Raw genomic sequence first — 20,663 nt, 5'->3', positions numbered from 1 at the left:
TGCTACGCAAATATGTTTCCTGATAGAGCACTGCTTCTTGCTTGTTATCCTCTTCCCCTCCCTATTTCCCGGAATGCAGAGGTGATGGCTGGGACCACGGCAACCACTGGGAGCCAGGAAGGAAAGGCCACATATCACAGAGCCACTGAATGGGCACCAGACACTTTCCGCCTCCTGGCTCGTTACTTGAGAAAATCAATATTTGTTAAGCTGTGATTTTCAGTCTGTGCTGCTCCAGGCAAATGCAATGCCTAACAGATATATTCATTTATTCCTTTATTTTTTGAATGAATTGTGTTGTTTTTGGCACTACATTAACTAGTCTTTACAAGGCAGGCCCCAATACTTAATTCATTCAGGTAAAGAATTCTGACTTCACAATATACCTGCTTTAAGTGAGTGCCCCTCAACACCTCACTCATGGTCCAGGGGCACCTTAAGTATCCTCCAATCAAACCACGGTTTGCTCTCTGTCCATCTATGAGAGCATCACCAAGACCCCTCTCCCTGTCAGGCTAGCTCCATCAGGGTTTGCGGCCCTGCTCATGGGAGAAAACATCACGTACGCTGTAAACACCTATCCACCACACAATCCCATTGCCACTCGCTGAAAGCAGTCCCTTCCCACACTCTGATCTTAATTTCCAGGCCATTCTAGGATGTGCAATTAGCACAGCCTGATAACACAAGAAAAGCCCTCCACACACAGCCCATTATCCTGCCCAGATTAATGAAAGGTTGTTGTCGTTATGTGCCGTCAAGTCAGACCCAACTCATACTGACCCTTCCTTGGGTTTATGAGGCAGTATCAGTACCGAAGTAGATTGCCCAACCTTCCTTCTGGAGTAGTGGCTGGTGGGTTTTAACCGCCAGCCTTCTGGTTAGCAGTCAAGTGCCTTAGGCACTATGCTACCAGACCTCCTCGATGAAAGGTATGTATCCTGACTAAAATTCAGTGATTGAGTCTGAGAAGTAATACTTGGGGTTTCAACAAGAGACAACCAGTAAGAGAACACACTGAATGGAAGGCTCAGGGGTCATGTTACTCTCAAGTGCAAGACCTGCTGAGCTGTGAAGCCTTATCTACTACAGAGCAGACCGACAGCTCTCCAGTCCACTGTCAGATTTTACATGACAAGTATTAGCCTCTCTCTCACACACACACACACAGAGGTGACTCACATTATTCCTGTAACTATGAAGTCTCAGTGGATACTAAATTAGTTGGAGGACTCATTTCTTGCCACTCTGTGAATAACCATGAAACCACCACCAATACGGAATTTGGTTACAGATAAATTGCAGTGAGTAGGCGAATTTGCAAATGCGGAACCTGAAAATCATGCAAATCGGCTGTTTATACATGCACTGCGTGTGTGTGTATTAGACATGTGTTACCCTGGGACAGCTGGGTTCCGATCCAGGAAGTCACACATCAGATACCTGTAAGCGGGGCCCACCCCAGTCTCACGTGACACCCAGCAGTTTGCCTACCTGCTTCACTTCAGCCTGCAGGTGGCGGAGTTGAACACACTGCTCCAGGTGCTTCCGATGCTGCTCTGCCGCTAAATCCAGTTCCTGCTGCTTTTCATGAAGAAACTCCAGCAAGTCCTGGACCCTCGTGGCCATATCTACATCTCTATCGCAAAGCAGCTCCACACCTGCAGACATTGAACACAGACCCCAGGATGCAACCAGCACCCCAACCTGCTGTTCCTACATGGTGAGAGACATGCAGTTGTCTTCCGTCTCTGATCTGATCTGCCCAGCTGGGGGCCAAACCATCACTTTGAAGGTCAAGTACAAAGAGAGATGAGTGTGAGTTCACACTTGCCTCCCAACATGTGAGCATGTCTGGAAGAATGGCTTGACCTGCTTCAAAGACAAATATGATGGACAGCTAACCAACAGCTGACGGGACTGTGAAACCAAACTCCGAGCGTCCTATTACACAGCTGTATGCAAAAACACAAACAGTTCATTATATGTGTACTCCACTAAGTACACAGAAATCCATTAATCCTCAATCTTTTTCTTAAACAAAGAAGAGCTAAAAGGGCAAACAAAAAAATTCATTGGTCCTGATTAGAGACAGCCAGTGAACCAAACTTTATCTGAAAATTGGTAATTAAGGGAAAAAAACATTCATTCATACATTCAATGATGATGGAAATTTCCTTTTTATAGATAACCCAGCCATTGCATGAAGAAAAATAAAATTTAAAAATCACCTTTTTTTCAAATTCTAATATAGTAACTGTCGAATATATTGAAAACCATTGTGTTGGCTATTGAAAATGTGACGTCCTTTCTAAATAGTAAAGTTTGGTTTGCTTTTGAGTTCTCTGTACATTCAGTTTACTCTTCAATAAGCATTTTGTTTGAGTCAAGTGAGTGACATTGTATGTGGCTATTGCTAAGTGAGCTGCTAACACTTCAGCTGTATTGACAATTTGAGCCTACAGTGACACCTGCTGGTAGACTACAAACAAGAAAAAGTAAGTAAAGAACACAAAAATATTTTCTTGAAATTTGCATTTCATTCACATAAATAAAACAATGTATCATTTTGCAAAATTAAATTCATGCTAATTGAAATAACATATGAGACTATTAAGGACAGGTATACCAACCATAATGTTAAATGCAAGGAGCTCTGGTGGTGCAGTGCCTAAGGCACTTCAAACCCACCAGCCACTCCGCAGAAGGAAGACTGGGCAATCTAGTTCTGTAAAGATTTATTGCCTCAGAAACCCAAAGGGGGTCACTATGAGTCAGAATCGACTCGATGGCAGTGAGTTTGGTTTTGGAATGTTAAATGTGACTGAGCCATGTGAAAAATGTGTGCTGTTTCTTTTGAGATAAATTAGCCCTTACAGGACTAGTTTACCTCTGCAGTCAACACAGGGAACTCAACTGGGTGAACGCGGTGACGACTTGAAGAAACCACACCTGACCCAGGATGGCCAGGAAGCTCTTACCCGAGGCCTGCACTTCGTTGACGTACTGCAGAAGGTCCTGCCCTTGGTGGATGACATCAAAGGTTAGGTTGTTCATGGTCAGGGCTTTGTCTGCGTGGTGCTGGAGGCGCTGCTCGGCTATGGTGAGGTCTTCTGTGTCGAAGTCGTTCATTTGCTGGGAAAGCTCATCATTCCAGGACTCGAGGTCTGAGATGATCTAACAGAGGAGAGCATCTAAGGTCAAGACTGGAAAGGTCATAGCCGCCGGGCCATCCTCCCGTCCAGCACGTGAGGAGGAGCTGGAGGGGAATGGGTCAGTAGGACACAAAGCCAGGGGGAGGGGTTCCTGCTGCCCACAGTGAGGCTGAGCCACAAAGAGGAATGTTTGCAACAGAATGAAACACACGGAGTATATGCAACTCCGTTAACTCTCAGTTGTATGCATATATTTTGTAGTAAAAGAAGAAACAAAAAGACAGAAAAATAACAAATTCATTTTCCCCGATTACAAAAAGCCAGGAAACCAACCTTCATACTGAAAATTGATAATTAAGGGAGAAAGTGATTCACTTAAGCATTTAATGGTGAAGGAAATCTCTTCTTTATTGATGAACCTGGCTATCGCATGTAGAAAGAGTAATAAAATTTTAAAGCCACATTTTTCAAATTCTAAGGAAATAACGAGTTCAGGCAGCTATCATCATGTATGGTAAAGCCCCATGAGAAGGCTGCTGGGAACTTACCAGTAGGAGGGGCAGGTGGCCAGCAGATGAATACAAAAATCAGTGTCAGCAGCACCAGAGAAGTGGGACACAGACACGATATGCCTTCAGGGATGAAGGAGGATGCAGATGGCCCCACTGATGGTACACGCTTGCAAAACACTGAACCTGAATCTAATCAGGTCTCTCCAACTAACATCTAAGCTTACAGGAAGTACTGGGTAAAGACAAACAAGTTAAACTAAAAGCAAGTATTCACACAAATACAAACTGAGATGGAGACTCAGTTTCTTGAACAATTAACCTGGTTACTTCAACTAGTCACAGCAGGGAAACAAAGAGGAAGGCAGCAGAAAAGAGTCTGGATTAAGAGGCTGACAAGCCAGTCAAGGCACGGTCACTGAGGTCCTTGGGAAGTGTGACCATGGCCTGAGTGTTAGAGGAGATTAAGGAATGACTGTGAATTTGGTGAGGTATCTAATGGCTAGTGGGTATGTAAGAAACCCCCAAAACCCAAACAGATTCCAACTCCTAGAACAGAGAAGAACTGCCACACGCAGTTTCCAAGGCTGTAAATCTTTACAGAAGCAGATTGTCACATTCTCTTCCTGTGGAGTGGCTGGTGGGTTTGAACCACTGACTTTCTGGTTATTAGTCAAGCGCTTAATCACTATGCCACCAAGGCTCCTTGGATATGTAAGAAAATGGCCTCAATTTTAGAGATACTATGGAAGTCTTCAGGGGTAAAATGCCAAGCTGGAAAAGATTTCCTTTAAAGTACCACATCAAAACAGTAACAAAAGCAGGGACGCTTGAAGCAACTATGGCAAAATCCTCCTGAATCCGGGGGACAGGTATGTGGAAGATCTTTGTACTATTTTTTCTACTTTGTGTAGGTGTGAAAACTCTCATAAAAGTTAAGGGTAAAGCAGTATGGCGATTCCTTCAAAAATTGGAATTAGAAATACCATTTGACCCAGCCATCCCATTACTAGGTATATACCCTTAAGAAGTGAAAGCCATGACAAGAATAGATATATGCACACCTATGTTCATCACAGCACTATTTACAATAGCCAAAACATGGAAACAACCTAGATGTCCATCAACTGAGGAATGGATAACCAAACTATGGTACATACACACAACGGAATACTATGCAATGCTAAAGAATAATGTAGAATCTGCAAAACACCGCATAACATGGATGAACTTGGAGGACATTATGCTGAGTGAAATAAGTCAATCACAAAAGGACAAATATTGTATTAGTCCGTTATTGTATAAAAGTTAAGGAAAGGTTTATCTATTGGAGGAAATTTTCTTTGTTGGTTACCAGGGGTGGGAGGGGAGGGGAGGGAACGCTGTTAGATAGAGAAAGATAAATATTGATTTGGGTGAAGAGAAGGGCAATGTACCAAATATGAGTGACCAATATGGCAGCACTGAGGATGAGAAAGACATAGAGAGGTACATGGGAAGTACAGACAACAAATATGAACCCTTTTGCATATACAGTACTGAGTAGTCAGTGAAGGCAAACATGGGTATATGGACAGATAGATAGGTGGACAGGCTAAACAATTAGGTATGTCTAAATGGGGAATGTATCCAAGATCATATATAGGGTTGGCAGACAATGGTCCTATAAGTTTATGTGAATGATCAGAATTCCCAGGTGTATAGTACAGCTGACAAGGGGCAAGGTTGTGGTCACTGCTTGGTCACAGCCAGCTACCCAGAGCGACCAAGTAGTTGAACCTGCGGGCTTGGGACCATAGTCGCAGGGGACATCAAGCTCAATCAGCATAAAATACTATACAAAACATTGTTCCACCTCCTACTTTTGCGAGTAGCAACTGGGATCTTAAAAGCTAGCATGCTGCCATCTAGATGCAACGATGGATGGGTCTCTCCTCATCAAGAAGAAAACCAAAATTAATGGGAACAATCAGTCCTAGCAACTGGTACACCATCCGATCTGCAACCTATACAACTAACTATGAGACCAGAAGAACTAGATGGTGCCCGGCTACCACTGTCATCCACTTGGAAGGGATGTAGGAGATCCTGCATAGAGAGGGAGAACAATGTGGAACAAAACTCAAAATCATTTGGAGGTAAAAAAAAAAAAGAAGGTGGGGACCAGGTTTGCTGGTCCAATAGAGCCCAGCAGAACAACTGAGACTATGGCCCCTAGCTGCCCTTCAGGTCTGGAATTGAACCCACACCTGTGGTTTCCAGCCAAACGAAGTACAGGCATGTGTGTTAAACATTTACCTCAAGTAGACACACGCCCTGGAGAGAACAATTATGGGAGAAGGAAGGGCTGCTTATACACAGGGAGACAGCTCAGGGGCAGCAGAGTATGGAGGGATGGACACTGGGAAGAGGTAACTATGGGGAGGAAGTGGGAGGGGAGCTATTGCATTGTGGGAGATTGTAGTCAGTGTCATGAGACAAAGTGTATGGGTATGTGAGCTGCTGTGTGGAAAGTAAACTCGCTCTGTAAACTTTCACCCAAATCACAATAAAAACTAAAAAAAAAAAGGCAAGACAAAAAGTGCATTACACAATTTGTAGGAAATGGGAACTCCTCATCTTAAGTGTACATGTAAGTATGACTATTTTTCTTAACTAAAGCCCAGGAATTACCAAAGTGCACAGGAAGCTATACAGACGATCTTGCTGCTCTCTGTGGATCAAAAGAGCAGATTTTATCTGGAATCTCTGTAAGCCAAGATCCCAGTGTTCTAAAAAGGAGGTTCCATCTAAGATCAGAGAAGCTCAATCAGTGTTTCAGGGCCAGGAACACCACTCCAACAGAAATGCAAGAGAGAGGGGGTTTAAAAATTAATACTGAAAGTGCCACAGACTGCCAGAAGAACTAACAAATCTGTCCTGGAAGGAGTGCAGCCAGAATGCTCCTTGGATGTGAGAATGGCCAGACTTCGTCTCACCTACTTTGGTCATATTATCAGAAGGGACCATTCTCTGGAGAAGGATATCATGCTTGGTAAAGTGGAGGGTCAACGAAAGAGGGGAAGGCCCTCAACAAGATCGACTGGCACAGCGGCCGCAACGATGGGCTCAGGTACAGCAGATAGTGAGGCTGGCACAGAACCAGGCAGTGTTTCGTTCTGTTGTACATGGGGTCTCTCTGAGTTGGAGGTGGCTCGGCGGCACCTAACAGCAACAACAAGCAGAAGATGAACATAAGCATGGCCCTGTGCTTCCTGCAGAGAGTTGGCTCAAGGGCATTTCCCCAGTGATAGAGGAAATCCCGCCCAAAGCATACCTGCTCTGGCTGTTAGCCTTCAGGATTACTAGAGAAAAGAGGCCTGCAGGGTGTGGCACTGTAATAGCTCTTAAAACACCTTTATAGGCGGCCTGTGATTCAGCCGCAGGATCCAGCCCTCGGCTCCGAGAAGCAGCCAGCCCAGTCGGCACACCAGCTCTAGTAGACCACTTGCCGGTTAGTGTCTTCAGTGTGGGGAAAGGGGGCCCTGCTGGCGCAGCGGTTAAGGTGCCCAACCTGAAAGGTTGTTGGTTCACCGCCACTAGCCGCTCTGTGGGAGAAAGATGTGGTAGCCTGCTTCTGTGAAGACTATAGCTTCAGAAACCCTATAGGGCAGTTCTTCTCTGTCTACAGATAGGTCACCGTGAATCAGAAGGGGCTTCGTGGCAATGGAGTTTAGTGTGGGGAAAAACGTATGTTTTGTTTCCTGATTCATATATTAAAAACCTGCTTCAATGAAAGCCAAAATATTCACAAAATGCAATTTTTCCCTAAGAGTAGTATTAATACGAATGAAGTTCATTTTTTATCAGATATCAAAATGCCAGGAAAGAACAGTGTCTAACAGTGCTTTTGATTCCTTTGTGTCTCGGGCTGAAAATATCTGATAAGCAACGAAGGTTTACAAAACAACTCCCTGAAAAAGAGAGGAGACCAGGTGTGAGGTGCCTTCTGTTACATGGTGCTCGTGCCCAAACCTGAGCCCCGGGCACGGGTGGTGGCGAGCCTCGCACTGCAGACCCTCTCACCATGGAGCCTGCTGTCAGCTACAGGACGCTGACCAAACCAAACCCAAAACGACTGCCACCGAGTTGATTCCGACCATTCGGAACTGAGGACAACTGCCCCACAGGCTTCTAAGGCTGTCGATCTTTCCAGATGGTCTCATCTTTCTCCCCCAGAATGGCTTGTAGGTTCAAACTGCCAACCTTTTGGTGAGCAGCCCATATCCTGACAAAAACAATTTCATTACTTTTCTTTTTAAAGGAATCATGAATTTGTGAAAAGCATGGTGATTCCCACAGGAGTCCCATCAGCCAGTGCCATCAAAAGCACTTGCATTAGGAAACTCCAACAGTCACAGAATCTTCGCATTTATAGCTGCTGAAAAACAAAACAAAACAAAACCATTGCCAGCAAGCCCATTCCAACTCATAGTGACCCTACAGGACAGGGCAGAGCTGCCTCACATAGGGTTTCCAAGGCTGTAATCATTACAGAAGCAGACTGCCACATCTTTCTCCCATGGAGAGGGCTGGTGCGTTTGAACTGCCAGCCTCTTGGTTAGCAGATGAATGCTTTAACCACTAATCCACCAGAGATTCTATGAAGCTGACAGGCACCGGGAAGTAGCCCCAAGCCTGCCGAGGTGAGTTCTGGCTGCTTCCGTCCTGTCTCACAGATGTGCTCCATCCTCTCAATCATATTGACTTCTGCTTGCAGTTCATCAAGTTCAATAAAAAATTCTAATGCAGAATTTAGAACCATCCTCTTCTTCTTGAGAAGATAAAAGGGGCCTACAACTCTCTCTCCTGCTGACACCTAAGTACAAGGGCTCATCTTTAGGTCAAGACCACAGGCACATGCCAGAGAGACTGTGGGGTGGTGCCAGACCACTACAATAGAGCAGGCACTGCCATGAAGGAAGCCATACCAATCTGTTGGTTTCCCAGTGCATATCAAACTTGTTTCCAGGACACTGAAATCCATTAAGTATGCAACAGCATTTTGGAAAAGTTTGAAATACTGTACAAATGACCACAATGTGACACAGAGACACAAGTGAGCACATGCTGTTGGAAAAATGGCACCGAAAGACTTGCTCAATGCAGGGTGGCCAGAGACCTTCAGTTTGCAAAAACGCAGTAAACCAAGGTATGCCTGTACAGACAAACGGCTAGGAAGAAAACGACGACGTCTGCTGCCACCTGAAACGGTATCTCCACAGGCTAAGATGACTCTCGGCCTTAGAGGGAGAGGGATGAGGGAGGGAAGGGTGGAAAGTACAAGGGAGGGAGGGAGGAAGGGGCGGGAGGAAAAGGAGGAGAGAGAATCACTGCTTGAACGAGGAAGGGAGTGCCATGCAGCAATCCAGTCAAGGCTTAAAAACACCATGACAATGAGATGGCCTGCCTGAAAACACTCTGCTGCGCCCTCTGCTGGAGATGCCTCCGCTGGCAATCCCAGTCTGTCTCCATGACCATTCCAAACCTCAGAGTCCAGAGCAGAGCGAGTGCCCTGACCACCAGGGAAGGTCCAATCGTCAGTGCCTGGGCTTCCTTCCCCTCTCACGACTGCGGAGAGGTGGAGCGCAGTGGGAGCACCTGAGGCGGCGGGCACTCAGCAGAGGTGAGCTGTGGGGACACAGCACGGTACGCAGGTACTCACGTCGATGGCGTCCCTCTCGAAGATGCGCAGCTGCAGGAAGAGCTCCAGCTTGATCTTGCGCTCCTGGAACAGCTCCTCCATCTGCGACTGGGCCTCGTCCAGCTGCTGCAGCACCGTCTCGATGTGGTTGATGGAGCTGTTGTGGGGGGTCTTGTTGCTGGAGATGGCTGAGTCCCTGTGGAGGCACAGGGGCGGGAGAAGAAGGGGAAGGGTTGAAGAGACAGACAGGAATCCAGGGAGAAAGTCTCACATTGTCAGATGGCCACGGCCAGATCCGGCAACACGAAGCTTGAGGGGAAGGACGCTGGCAGGAAGCAGGACTGCCTGCCTGAGAAAAGGGAAGCTGCTGCCCTCCAGGAAACAGTATTTGGCCCCTTCCCGAGTGACACCTCCAACTCTAACGACCCACTGCACAGCTCCTTTGGTAGCATCTCTTGTACTAGAGTCGAAGTCTGACAACTAAGTGAAATTTCTTCAGGAAAGTGGTATTTTTAGCCACTTTACCCCACCAGCAGGACAAACGACACCTGGTTATTAGAAACGAGAGGTTTTGGTGCTGAGAGGTTAAACGTCCATGCCATTACTGGAGCATTTGGTCAGTAACCCATGCCTGACTCTCTTCTAGCAAAACACGCATCAGGTAAGGCTACTGGTGACAAGTCAATGAACTGTCCTCTAAGGACACAATGGGGCAGATTAAAATGAACCAAACTGGTCCCTTGACCCTGAAAGAGGGATCTGCCTGAAAAGGAAACACAGGCAAAACCAGCTCTACTTGCTGGCCTTTTGGAGACAAGGGGTGCTGAGGGGTCAGGGTTACTCTGGGTCCAGACCTGCCTGAGTCTGAACTTCACAGCCTCACCAGGGAGCCGGCTCCCCACTGTCTACACACAGGCAGGTACTGCGGGCCTGGTGGGCACATCCTCCAAGGTTTAAATCCATCTAATGACACAGAAATTTCATTACTTACTAGGAAGGTTTGAGAGAAGAGGAAAGAGGGGGGAAAAAAAAAAAAAAAAAAACCAAGCTGAGTACTAGGGATGTTTATCAGTTAATAAGGGGCCCTGGTGGTACAACGGTTAAGGGCTAGCTGAAGGGTCAGTGGTTTGAACCCACAGCCACTCCACGGGAGAAAGATGTGGCAGTCTGCTTCTATAAAGATTTACAGCTTCAGAAACCTTATGGGGCACTTGTATCTGTCCCCTGGGGACACTGTGAATCAGAATTGACTGACAGCAGTGGGTTTGGTTTGTACTTTGCTTCTGAAAGATTTACAGCCTCAGAAATCCTATGGGGCAGTTTTACTCTGTCCTAGAGGGTCTCTTTGAGTTAGGATCGACTCAGTGGCAATGGGTTTGCTTTTCGGATTTTGTCGGTGCTGCAGTGAGAAAAAATATGGAGGCAAAGATAACTGAGCGAGGGAGAAAGGGCAGAAAAGGCAAAGAGCAACAGCAACAGGAGAAGCATGATGTCTCTCTGCTCTGCAGTCACAGCTGCCCGTTCCCCCACCTGGCCAGATGGAAAACTGAAGCAAACTGCTCAAAGCATGAATGAGGGAAGGGAAATCACTGGCTGGATTTCAAAAGGCCGGTGTGGAAACCAGGAGAGCGGCAGGCACCTACCTCAGCTGTTGGATGAGGTCCTCACCCTCCTTGATGACGTTGACGGTCACTTGCAGGGTAGTCTGCTGCTGTTGGCCGAAGCGCTTAATGAGGTCCTGCACGGCCTCCACCGACTCGGCATACACGTCGTCCAGCAGCTCCTTCTGCAGTTCCTCCAGCCAGGTCCACAGCTGGGGGGACAGGGTGGGGGTGCGGGATGAGGGGAGCCCCGGGGGGAGACGGCGTGTGAACACACGGCGAGGGAAGTGATGGCTGTGCCCCGAGAGAGGGAAGGAAGGAAGGGGGGAGGGTGGGCAAGCATCCCAAACAGTCCCACTGCCAGCGGAACACAAGCACACAAAGGCCGGGCCGCTCACGGTCAGAAAATAAACAGGCTGCAGCACTGGAGGGGACTGTCACAGAGCGAAAGGAAGGCGAAGGGAAGTCCCTCTTTCGGAAGGGGACTGCCACGGGGGAAAGGAAAGGAAAGGGAAGTTGTCTTCTGCTCCGTCCAGAGTGCCATGGGGATGAGAGAGGACCCCCAGCCCACAACAGAATCATGTGTCAAGCACGAAACAGGCACCTGGGTGAGCCTGTTCTTACTCTGACTCCGCACACGGAGACTTTTACTTCACTTTCAGCAACGGCACTACAACCCAGCCAGGAGGATCGAGCCACACCTCGTGGCGTGTGCTGTGTGTCCCTCTGGACAGGAGGCAGCTCATGGTGTGCTGGGGGAAGCTAGTCATGAAGCTTGATCATCAGAGATTCTGGGGTGGCCCCCCCATACCACGGCCAGCCAGTCCACAGTACAGTCCATCATCAAAAAGTCCGCCAACTGCAAAAACCTGCATGGCCATTAAAGATGTCGCCAGGGCTTTGATGGGTGAAGACAACTGAGAACAGCAACAGCTTAACTATTCAGGCCTGACAGAGCCAGCTGTCAGCATACACTGTCCACTTCCTGGAAGTAGTACGACGCCTTCGACCCCTGGGGCATCGTTCAGGGCTGAGAAAGATAACTGATCAAAGAGGAAGGGCCCTGGAGCTGGGAGCAGCCACTCCGAGTCCTCGGGGCTGGGAGGAGCACCTCCCGTTGTCTGCTCCCATCTCTCACAGCCATGCCTCGCTACAGTGAGACCAACTGCAGCCCATCCAAAGGGGTCCCCTCTGACACTCGACCCGGCAGTGGACAGCCTCCATGGCCAGTCCTTCACAACAACACTGCTCTCATTCAGTCTTGTGCTCCGATGCTAACCTTCTACTAAGCCACGTGTGTACGCCCATGGAAAGACCACCACTATCAAAGCTTCCTGCGCCCCACTGGAACCCCTCCCGTGTCCCCCAGGCAATCACTGAGCTGTCTTCTGTCACTGCCCATTAGCGAACCATTCCTGAAGCTCTCTGTAAGTGGACTCACACAGCAGGCACTGTTTTCCTGTCTGGCTCGTTTCACTCAGCATCACTGCAGGTTCACCCACACTGCTGCGGGCACCAAGAATCCATTCCTTTCACTGCTGAGTGTATCCCGCCGTGTGTATACACCACAATGTCTTTATCCATTGGACATCTGGGTTATTTCCAGCTTTGGGTCACGGCAGATAAAGTTCCTATAAACACTCCTGCACAAGTCTTTTCATGGACTTAGGATTTTGTTTCTCTGGGCAAATACCTACATGCAGGGAGGCTTGATCATATAAACCAAAAAACAAACAGGTGTTAATGAGTTGATTCCGACTCACAGTGACCCTATAGGGTGGAGTAGAATTGTCTCGTAGGGTTTCCAAAGCTGTAAATCTTCACAGAAGGAGACTGCCACATCTTACTCCCGTGGAGCGGTTGGTGGGTTCAAACCAGCGACTTTACGGTTAGCAGACAAGCACTTAACTATTTCACCATCAGAGTTCCTTGCTGGATCATATAGCAGACAGGTATTTAATCTTTCAAGAACCTGCCAAACTGTCTTCCAAAGTGGTTGTGCCATTTTACATTCGCAACAGCAGGACACAGAGTCCCAATTCCTTGGCACCCTTGCCAATCCCTGGTAAGGCTTGTCTTTCTCACCTGGGCCATTCTGAATGAGTGGCATCTCACTGTGGTGTTAGCCTGCAATTCTCTAATGACTAATGATGGCAAATGCAAGGGAACCTTTTCAGTTTTGCTGAACACAGCTTTACTTGAGAACGTTATCGACAACTTTTGCTTCTCTTAAATATCCATAGAGAATCTGACTTCCATGTTCGATCAAGAAAAGCTCAGACTATTTATGTTACACTATGGCTAGTTCACTGAGTAATAAACCTTCATGCCTGTTAGCAGGTCCTTAAGTACACGTCATACACAGTAGGCCAACGTACAAATAAACCTTCTGGCAGATGACTTCTCTTTCAATGAAGCTACTCAGTTTCCTAAGAGTTAAAAAGACTTTTGTTAATTTTTATCCCATTAATTATTCAATTCTGGGGTGTAAGTTACCACATTCCACATAAGAATGTTAGTAAAGTCTTAGAAGTAGGCTGGCTCCACGTTTTAATTTCAGAAATTAAGGGAACGAGGCCCCAGGTTGTGAAGTAACCTGCCTAAGATCACATCTCTGTGACCTAAGCCCCACTTCATTTCTCTGAGGTTCAGTGTGCGGGAACAGTGATCCTCAAGGAGTTACTGAAGGGCCAGCATGAAAAAGGGCGCCTGTCTGACAGCACCAAGAAGGGCAATGTTATGCAAATATTAACTACCCTAATTACCCCGATGGACTCAAATTAACTCAACAGTCAAGAGTTGCTGAAAGAAACCAGGTCTGTGCCAGTGAGGCTGGCAAGTGAACAATGAAGCCACAGAATGGGTATCTTTCCAAAACAAGGCTGTGAAAGTCTGACCAGGGAACAAGCCGTCCATGTTACACTACCTACAGGACAGGGCCACTGTGGACCATGGTAAGCAGAGGTTCCGTGGGCTTCTCCATGGCCTGCCTTCCTGCATGCCAGGGGGCAGGGGAGCCACAGCAGAGTCTGTCCTCTGCTCCTCTGGAGAGAAGCCCCTTCCGGTGGCGCTGGCCACTGTCCACTTCCTTCCTGTGACTCATCTCCTGAGACTGACATTTGCAAGAGGCTGGCCCTTTGTGCCTGTACTGCTGTGGCTGGGAAAGGAGAGAAAAACCCTCACTCTGCCTCTTCTCTCCAGATCTAACACTTCTCAGCCCTCTCTAAACACAGGCAAGAGGACAGGCCGTGTCCCTTGGTGTGCACTCAGGGGATAAGTGATGGACAGAGTCCACCTGGGCATCGCAGGGACACTGTCCTCCCTGGCTGCTGAGTGTCAGACTACGCTGCCTCGGTGTTTTATGCCCCAGTGTTCACCAGGACCGCGTGAGGTAACAAACATAGATCCAGAAAAGGTCCCAGCTTCTACTATGCTCTCCCAGTATCACTGCACATCTCTTCTGTCACTCTCAACACAAGTGCCTATGACAAGACAGGTAAAGGAGCAACAAACATACAAGGTGTGAAACCCAGGAGTGCATAAGCTCACTGCACTCTAACCAAGCCAGACCAGCTGCTGCAATGAGTGCCACCTCCCGGGGACCCCACGTGGCTCAGAGCAGCATTGTGCTCCATAAGGTTCAATGGCTGCGATCTTTGGGGAGTCGACTGCTAGGCCTTTCCTCAGACATGCCTCTGGGAGGATTCTGTCTGCCAACCTTTCAGTTAGCAGCTGAGAGCTTAACTGTTTGAGCCACCCAAGGACTCTGGACTGTAGGCAATGAGCATTATGGCCACTGAGGGCTGGAGCCCATGGTAGTCTCTGGCTTCCAGGACACACTGAAGAGCCAGGCGCCCTGACACAGGTGGAAATCAGTGCCTCTCCTTGACATTTGTGGAGAAGATAAAAACACAAGCTTTATAAAAGCCCATTAGAGAAACACAGCAAAACACCACAAAGTTAATGTTGACAGCTGGTAGAGAACCTGCACGTCCCGGATAGGACATTACAGGACATGTGAGAGCCCCTTAAACGAGGTGTGCCGACCCCCTCCTGCCCTTGTGCAAACAACACAGGTCAAGCCTCCCCAGTGTCACGGCTAGCCTCTCCCTGAAGCCCAGATGCCACGTGGTTCCTGCATGGGTGCCCGTGACGCTGTCTGAGATGCAGGCTATGTGGGCCCCTGCAGGCAGCGCGGCAGCCTACCCCCGACTCACGCACAGGGCCTAACTCAGGAGTCCGACTTGCACGGCAGGACAGGCAGGGGCACGCGGGCGGGTGTCTGCTAACCTCCTCTTCTCCAGGCCACACGACTGTAAACCCATGTAAACGACAAGACTCCCTTCTACACAGTGAGGAGGGGAGAGCTGAAGACTCCCTTCTACACAGTGAGGAGGGGAGAGCTGAAGACTCCCTTCTACACAGTGAGGAGGGGAGAGCTGAAGACTCCCTTCCACACAGTGAGGAGGGGAGAGCTGAGGAGGCACACTGGCTGGCACCTCCCGAGCCCCAAGGCCCAGGCGAGCTGCTCGACAGCCACTGCAGCAGCACACGAGTTCAAGTCACAATACAACACTTCCGACAGCTGATGCAGAGTGTGGTGAAGTCCCTGGCTTCAGAAGTGTGGCTGCATTTATGAGCATGTGACCTTGGGCAGGTCACTTACATGCTCCATGCCTCCACTGTCCCATCCATAAAATGAGTGTGGCAATTATGGCTACTGTAGATGGTTGCTGAGAACATTAAATAAGCTGCTACTAACGGAGTTGTTGTTGTTGTTGTTATTTGCCGTCGAGTCGACCCTGACTCATAGCGACCCCTCCTTGGGTTTCCGAGGCAGTATCACTACGGAAGTAGGATTGCCCAACCTTCCTTCCGAGGAGTGGCTGGTGGGTTTGAACTGCCAGCCTTCTGGGAGTGAAGGGGTAAATAAGGACTAGCCACTGTGATGAGGCACGTGTGGATCATAACATATGATGGATAGCACTGTGAGGAACGGGAATTCCAGAACACCTAACTGTGCTCATAAGGAGCCTGTACAGAGACCAAGAGGTTGTCATTTGAACAGAACAAGGGGATACTGCGTGGTTTAAAATCAGGAACAGTGTGCATCAGGGTTGTATCCTTTCACCATATTTACTCAATCTGTATGCTCAGCAAATGATCTGAGAAGCTAGAGTATATGAAGACGGATGCAGCCTCAGAATTGGAGGAAGATTCATGACCAATCACAATATGCAGATGACATAACCTTGCTTGCTGAAAACGAAGATGACTTGAAGCACTTACTGATAAAGATCAAAGACTACAGACAGTCTTCAGTATGGATTACACCTCAACATAAAAAGAAAAAAAAGAAAAACCTCACAAATGGACTAATAAGAAACATCCTGATAAATGGAGAAAGATTAAAGTTGTTAGGGATTTCATTTTACTTGGACCCACAATCAACACCCATGGAAGCAGCAATCAAGAAATCAAACAACGTACTGTGCTAGGCAAACCTGTTACAGACGATCACTTTGGAGTGTGAAAGGGCAAAGATGTCACTTTGAGGACTAAGGTGCGCCTAACCCAAGCCTTGGTGTCCTCAACTGCCTCACATGCATGTGAAAGCTGGACAGTGAGTAAGGAAGACCAAGAAGAACTGACACCTTTCAACTGTGGTTCTGGCAGGGAAAACTGAAAATACCATGGAACCAGAAGAGCCACACAAACCTGTCATGGAAGAAGTGCGGCGGAAACATTCCCCAGAAGCGAGGATGAATGGCCAGACTTCGTCTCATCTACTTTGGTCATGTTGTCAGAAGTGAACACTCCCTGAAGAAGGATGTCATGCTTGGTAAAGCAGAGGGTCAGGAAAAAAAGGGGAAGGCCCTCAACAAGATGACTGGCACGGTGGCTGCAACGACGGGCTCACACAGCAAGGATTGTGAGGCTGGTGCAGGACCGCGCAGTGTTCTGTGCTGTCGCACAGGGGCTGCTATGAGTCGGAGCGACTCGAAGGCACCTAACAACAACAACCACTGTCACTGTTTTTCTTCTTTTAAGAAAAATTCTTCCAATGAGAAGGAGAATAATCAGAGTTTTTAAAGTTTTCCTCCTCCAGGCATTTTTCAAAATATCTCCAAGTTTCCACCAATTGATCAAAATGTGTCCCTTAGTCTGACCAACACAACACTGCCCCATATTTAAGACTTCCTGTACTGAAAACAGCACAGTCTGAAGATGGCTTCTAGAGCACACGCACTATAGCCATCACACTCCCCTCCCTGGGTCTGGGGGAAGCGCCACACGGACTTGTGGCCCAACCTTTCCCTTCTCTCTGGTAATTTTTCTAAAACCCGAGCTTCTTCCCAACCTATCCTGGACCTCTTGACACGAACACATGGTGGAACCTGCTCCCAGTGCCCGGCTGGCCTGGGAAGCCAGCGAAGAGCCCCGCTGCGGAAGAGAGCACAAAGGACCTGATCCTGGGATCACGTCACTAAAACAAGAAAACGTCAAGGAGGGGAAGGACCAAGGCTGCACGTAAAACCGTGATATCAAAGGACCCACCGCCCTTCTCCCCTTCAGAATTTCTCTGTCTGGCTCCACACGAAATGCTCTCATTAAACATGGAGAAGAAAAGATTCAGATCATGGTCACTTTTTATAGCCACCGTAGATAAGCTGACATACCTCAAAATTCACCCTGATTCAGGCAAGATCTATTTTTAAGCATTTAAAATGGTACAAATGATGCTTAAAATACCCCTGAACAAAGAGATGAGAAAAAGCCTCTCTGATGCCTGTGAAATTTTTACTGTGAACTTCCTAGCCCGTTGCCATCAAGTTAATTCTGACTCATAGCCACCCTGTAGGACAGAGCAGAGCGGCCCCACAGGGCTTCCTAGGCTAAAATCTTTATAGCAGTACATTGCCAGATCCTTGTCTTCGGCAGAGCAGGTGGTAGATTTGAACCTACTACCTTTCAATCAGCAACCAAGCGCTCAACCACTGCACTACCAGGACTTCTTGTAAACTTCCTAAGGTGAAAAAATTGCACTTCTGTGCATGCTGCTAATTTATAAGAAGAAGATAAAGCTTTGCACAGCAAGAAGGCGGGAGTTACGTTCTGTGGAAGCTCACAGTAGCAAGTATTCAAGGTGAGCTGTGGGCAAAAGCCCTAAGTGGGTGAGACAGCCACAGAGTGAGGCGGCACTGCCCACTGCAGGCCTTCTGGGTAGTGGTCTCCAGTCTGGAAGGCTGGCAGATGCCCTGCAGTGGCCCCTGCAGTGCAGGCCAGGGCACCCTGTGGAAGAGAACTTGAAGCCGGCCCACAATGGACTTCAAGTGTACACAGTGAGCTGAGGGATTGAGAAGCCTGCGCTGGGGAGTGTGGATTCTGGGAGAAAGCCCCTGTGAGAGACGTGGAAAAGCCCTGGGATTGGAGATAGCCGTCAGACTGGGTGTGATCCAGGACCACCACCCTGGCCCAGAAGCCCCTCCCCACAGATCTGGGTTCTGGGTGGGGCCTAACAGAGAAAGCTGCTGAGAAGGCCACCACTAGAGGAGAAGGTACCTTCCTGACTGGAGAGCAGAGCTCGCTACAGCAGGCTCCCCAGCGAACTCTGAGGGTGCAGATCCCAGGCAAGATTGAGCTGTGAGCTCATGAAGTGCGTGTGAGGTCTGGAGCCTGAGCTTACCAGGGGGTAAGGCGCAGTCTGAACGCAGGCTACACGTGTGTGTCCACAGGTGGTGGAGTGTGTGAGGAGTAAAGTTCGCCAGATACAGGTCTCCAACCCGTCCCACGTGTGGGTTGAACTGTATCCTCCAAAAAGATGCACTGAGGTCCTAACTCCTGCTCCTGTTAATATGGCCTTGTTTGGGGAAATGGGGCTTTTCTTTGCAGATGTTACCAGGCACCAGGGTGGGGTGGGTCCTGATCCTGATCCCTCTCTCATAAATGAGAAGGACCAGACTTGCCCCTTCCCATTTGGAGCAAAGGAGAGTGAAGAAAACCAAAGACCAAGGAACCCACAGGAAACACAGCCTCATCGATCCAGAGACCAGAAGAACTAGATGGTGCCCAGCTAGCCCTCCTGACCACTCTGTTCAGGGACACAACAGAATGGGAAAAAAAAATGTAGAACAAAACTCAAATTCATAAAAAAGACTAGACTTATTGGACTGATAGAGATCCCTGAGACTCAGGAAGGACCCCTGAGACTATCGACCTGAGATACCCTTTCCACCTGGAATTGAAGCTACTCCTAGAGGTCACCTTTCAAGCAAACAAGAGACTGGCCTACGAAATAAACAGTAACACCCTTGATGAATGTGCTCCTTGTAACAATCAACTATACTAAACCAAACGGACAACATCTGCCCCAAGGCAAAGATGAGAAGGCCAGGAGGGGTAGGGACACTAGAGGCACAGACACAGGGAAGGCAGGTGGCAATGGGGACTGTGCTGACACACTGCAGGACAGCAACCAATGTCACGGAGCAATCTGTATGTGAACTGCTGAATGGGAAACCAATTTGCTGTGTAAACTTTCACCTAAAACACAATGTTCAAAGATAAAAATTAAAAAGACAGAAAGAGAGAGGAGCCTAGATGTGGAAACACAGTCCCAAACAAGGGCCGAAAGCAGTTGCAGGTCTGTCTACAAGCAGCAGAAAAAGCATCCAGAGCAGCTGCCAGCTGCCAGGCAAGGCATGGGACAATGCCTCTCTGAAAGCCCTCTGAAGGAAGGGACTCGGCCAACACCCTGAACTTGGACTTCTTGCCTCCCGAAGAGTGAGAAAATGAATTTCTCTTCTCTGAAGCCTCCCGCTTTGTAGGATCTTGTTCCAGTTCCCAGGGACACTGAGTGAGGTGATAACTGTGTAAAGCTGGGAAAACCAGGGAGCTCGCCACCTACAGAATGGGGATCATGTCACCACACGTGAGATCAACAAAGATAGGGAAGTCCTGAACACCACCTGCTCAGGGAACAGAAGAAGCTACTACCATAGTGGCTGTTTCCTTCCCCCTGCTCTCGACAAGGTACGAGTCAGGGCAGTGTGGAGACGAGAGGGTGGGGAGGCCAGCATGGGCAGTGTGTAACCCAGAGAAGCTGCAAGCCGGGAGCAGAAACAGGTAGTAGCTGCAATGCCAACTTGCAGGGGGAGATTCAGAGGAAACCATGTGCCCACAAAGCGTGGTTCAGATGTAAGAAACGGGGAGGGCCAGGGAAGCGTTCTAGCCACGCAGAGCACGTGCCTCTGTCTAAAATGACCACGGGTGCTTTTGGTGCTCAGGTCTGCACTCTACTTCAGGAAGGGTAAGGGGCTGAGGAGTGCCTCTTTACACCTGGGTGGGCAGGCAAGATAAAACCAAAATCAAATCCATCGACTTTTACCAACGATTTGGTTCTAACTCATGGTAACCTTATAGGACAGAGCAGAACTGCCCCCCAGGGTTTCCAAAGCTGTAAATCTTTAAGGAAGCAGACTGCCACATCTTTCTCGCATGGAGTGGCTGGTGGGTTCAAACTGCTGACCTCTCAGCTTGCAACCAAGTGCTCTAATCACTGTGCCACCAGGACTGGAGTGAGATAAAGGATCCCTTAATTGATGAAGAGGGGCCCTGGCTGGGCAGAGTGCTTGGCTGCTAACCAAAAGATCAGTGGTTTGAACCTATCAGCCATTCTGCGGGAGAAAAATGTGGCAGTCTGTTTCCATAAAGA

The 20,663-nt window shown here is 48.4% G+C and overlaps 1 protein-coding gene across 1 annotated transcript in view; it reads right to left on the bottom strand.

Moving 5' to 3' along the window:
* TRIO (trio Rho guanine nucleotide exchange factor) overlaps positions 1–20,663 on the bottom strand; it is a 335,211-nt gene that overhangs the window by 182,593 nt on the left and 131,955 nt on the right. The window contains exons 12-15 of the mRNA XM_007954197.2: positions 10,991–11,160; positions 9,369–9,543; positions 2,982–3,177; positions 1,495–1,661 (exon numbers count right to left, since the gene is read on the bottom strand). Coding sequence (XP_007952388.2) covers positions 1,495–1,661; positions 2,982–3,177; positions 9,369–9,543; positions 10,991–11,160 — 708 coding nt within the window. The remainder of the gene's footprint in view (positions 1–1,494; positions 1,662–2,981; positions 3,178–9,368; positions 9,544–10,990; positions 11,161–20,663) is intronic.

Source organism: Orycteropus afer, unplaced genomic scaffold (assembly GCF_000298275.1).
Source record: "Orycteropus afer afer isolate SDZICR_OR568_19922 unplaced genomic scaffold, OryAfe1.0 scaffold00442, whole genome shotgun sequence".
In the NCBI taxonomy this organism is placed as follows: domain Eukaryota; kingdom Metazoa; phylum Chordata; class Mammalia; order Tubulidentata; family Orycteropodidae; genus Orycteropus; species Orycteropus afer.
This window is presented reverse-complemented; position numbering and strand designations above follow the sequence as displayed.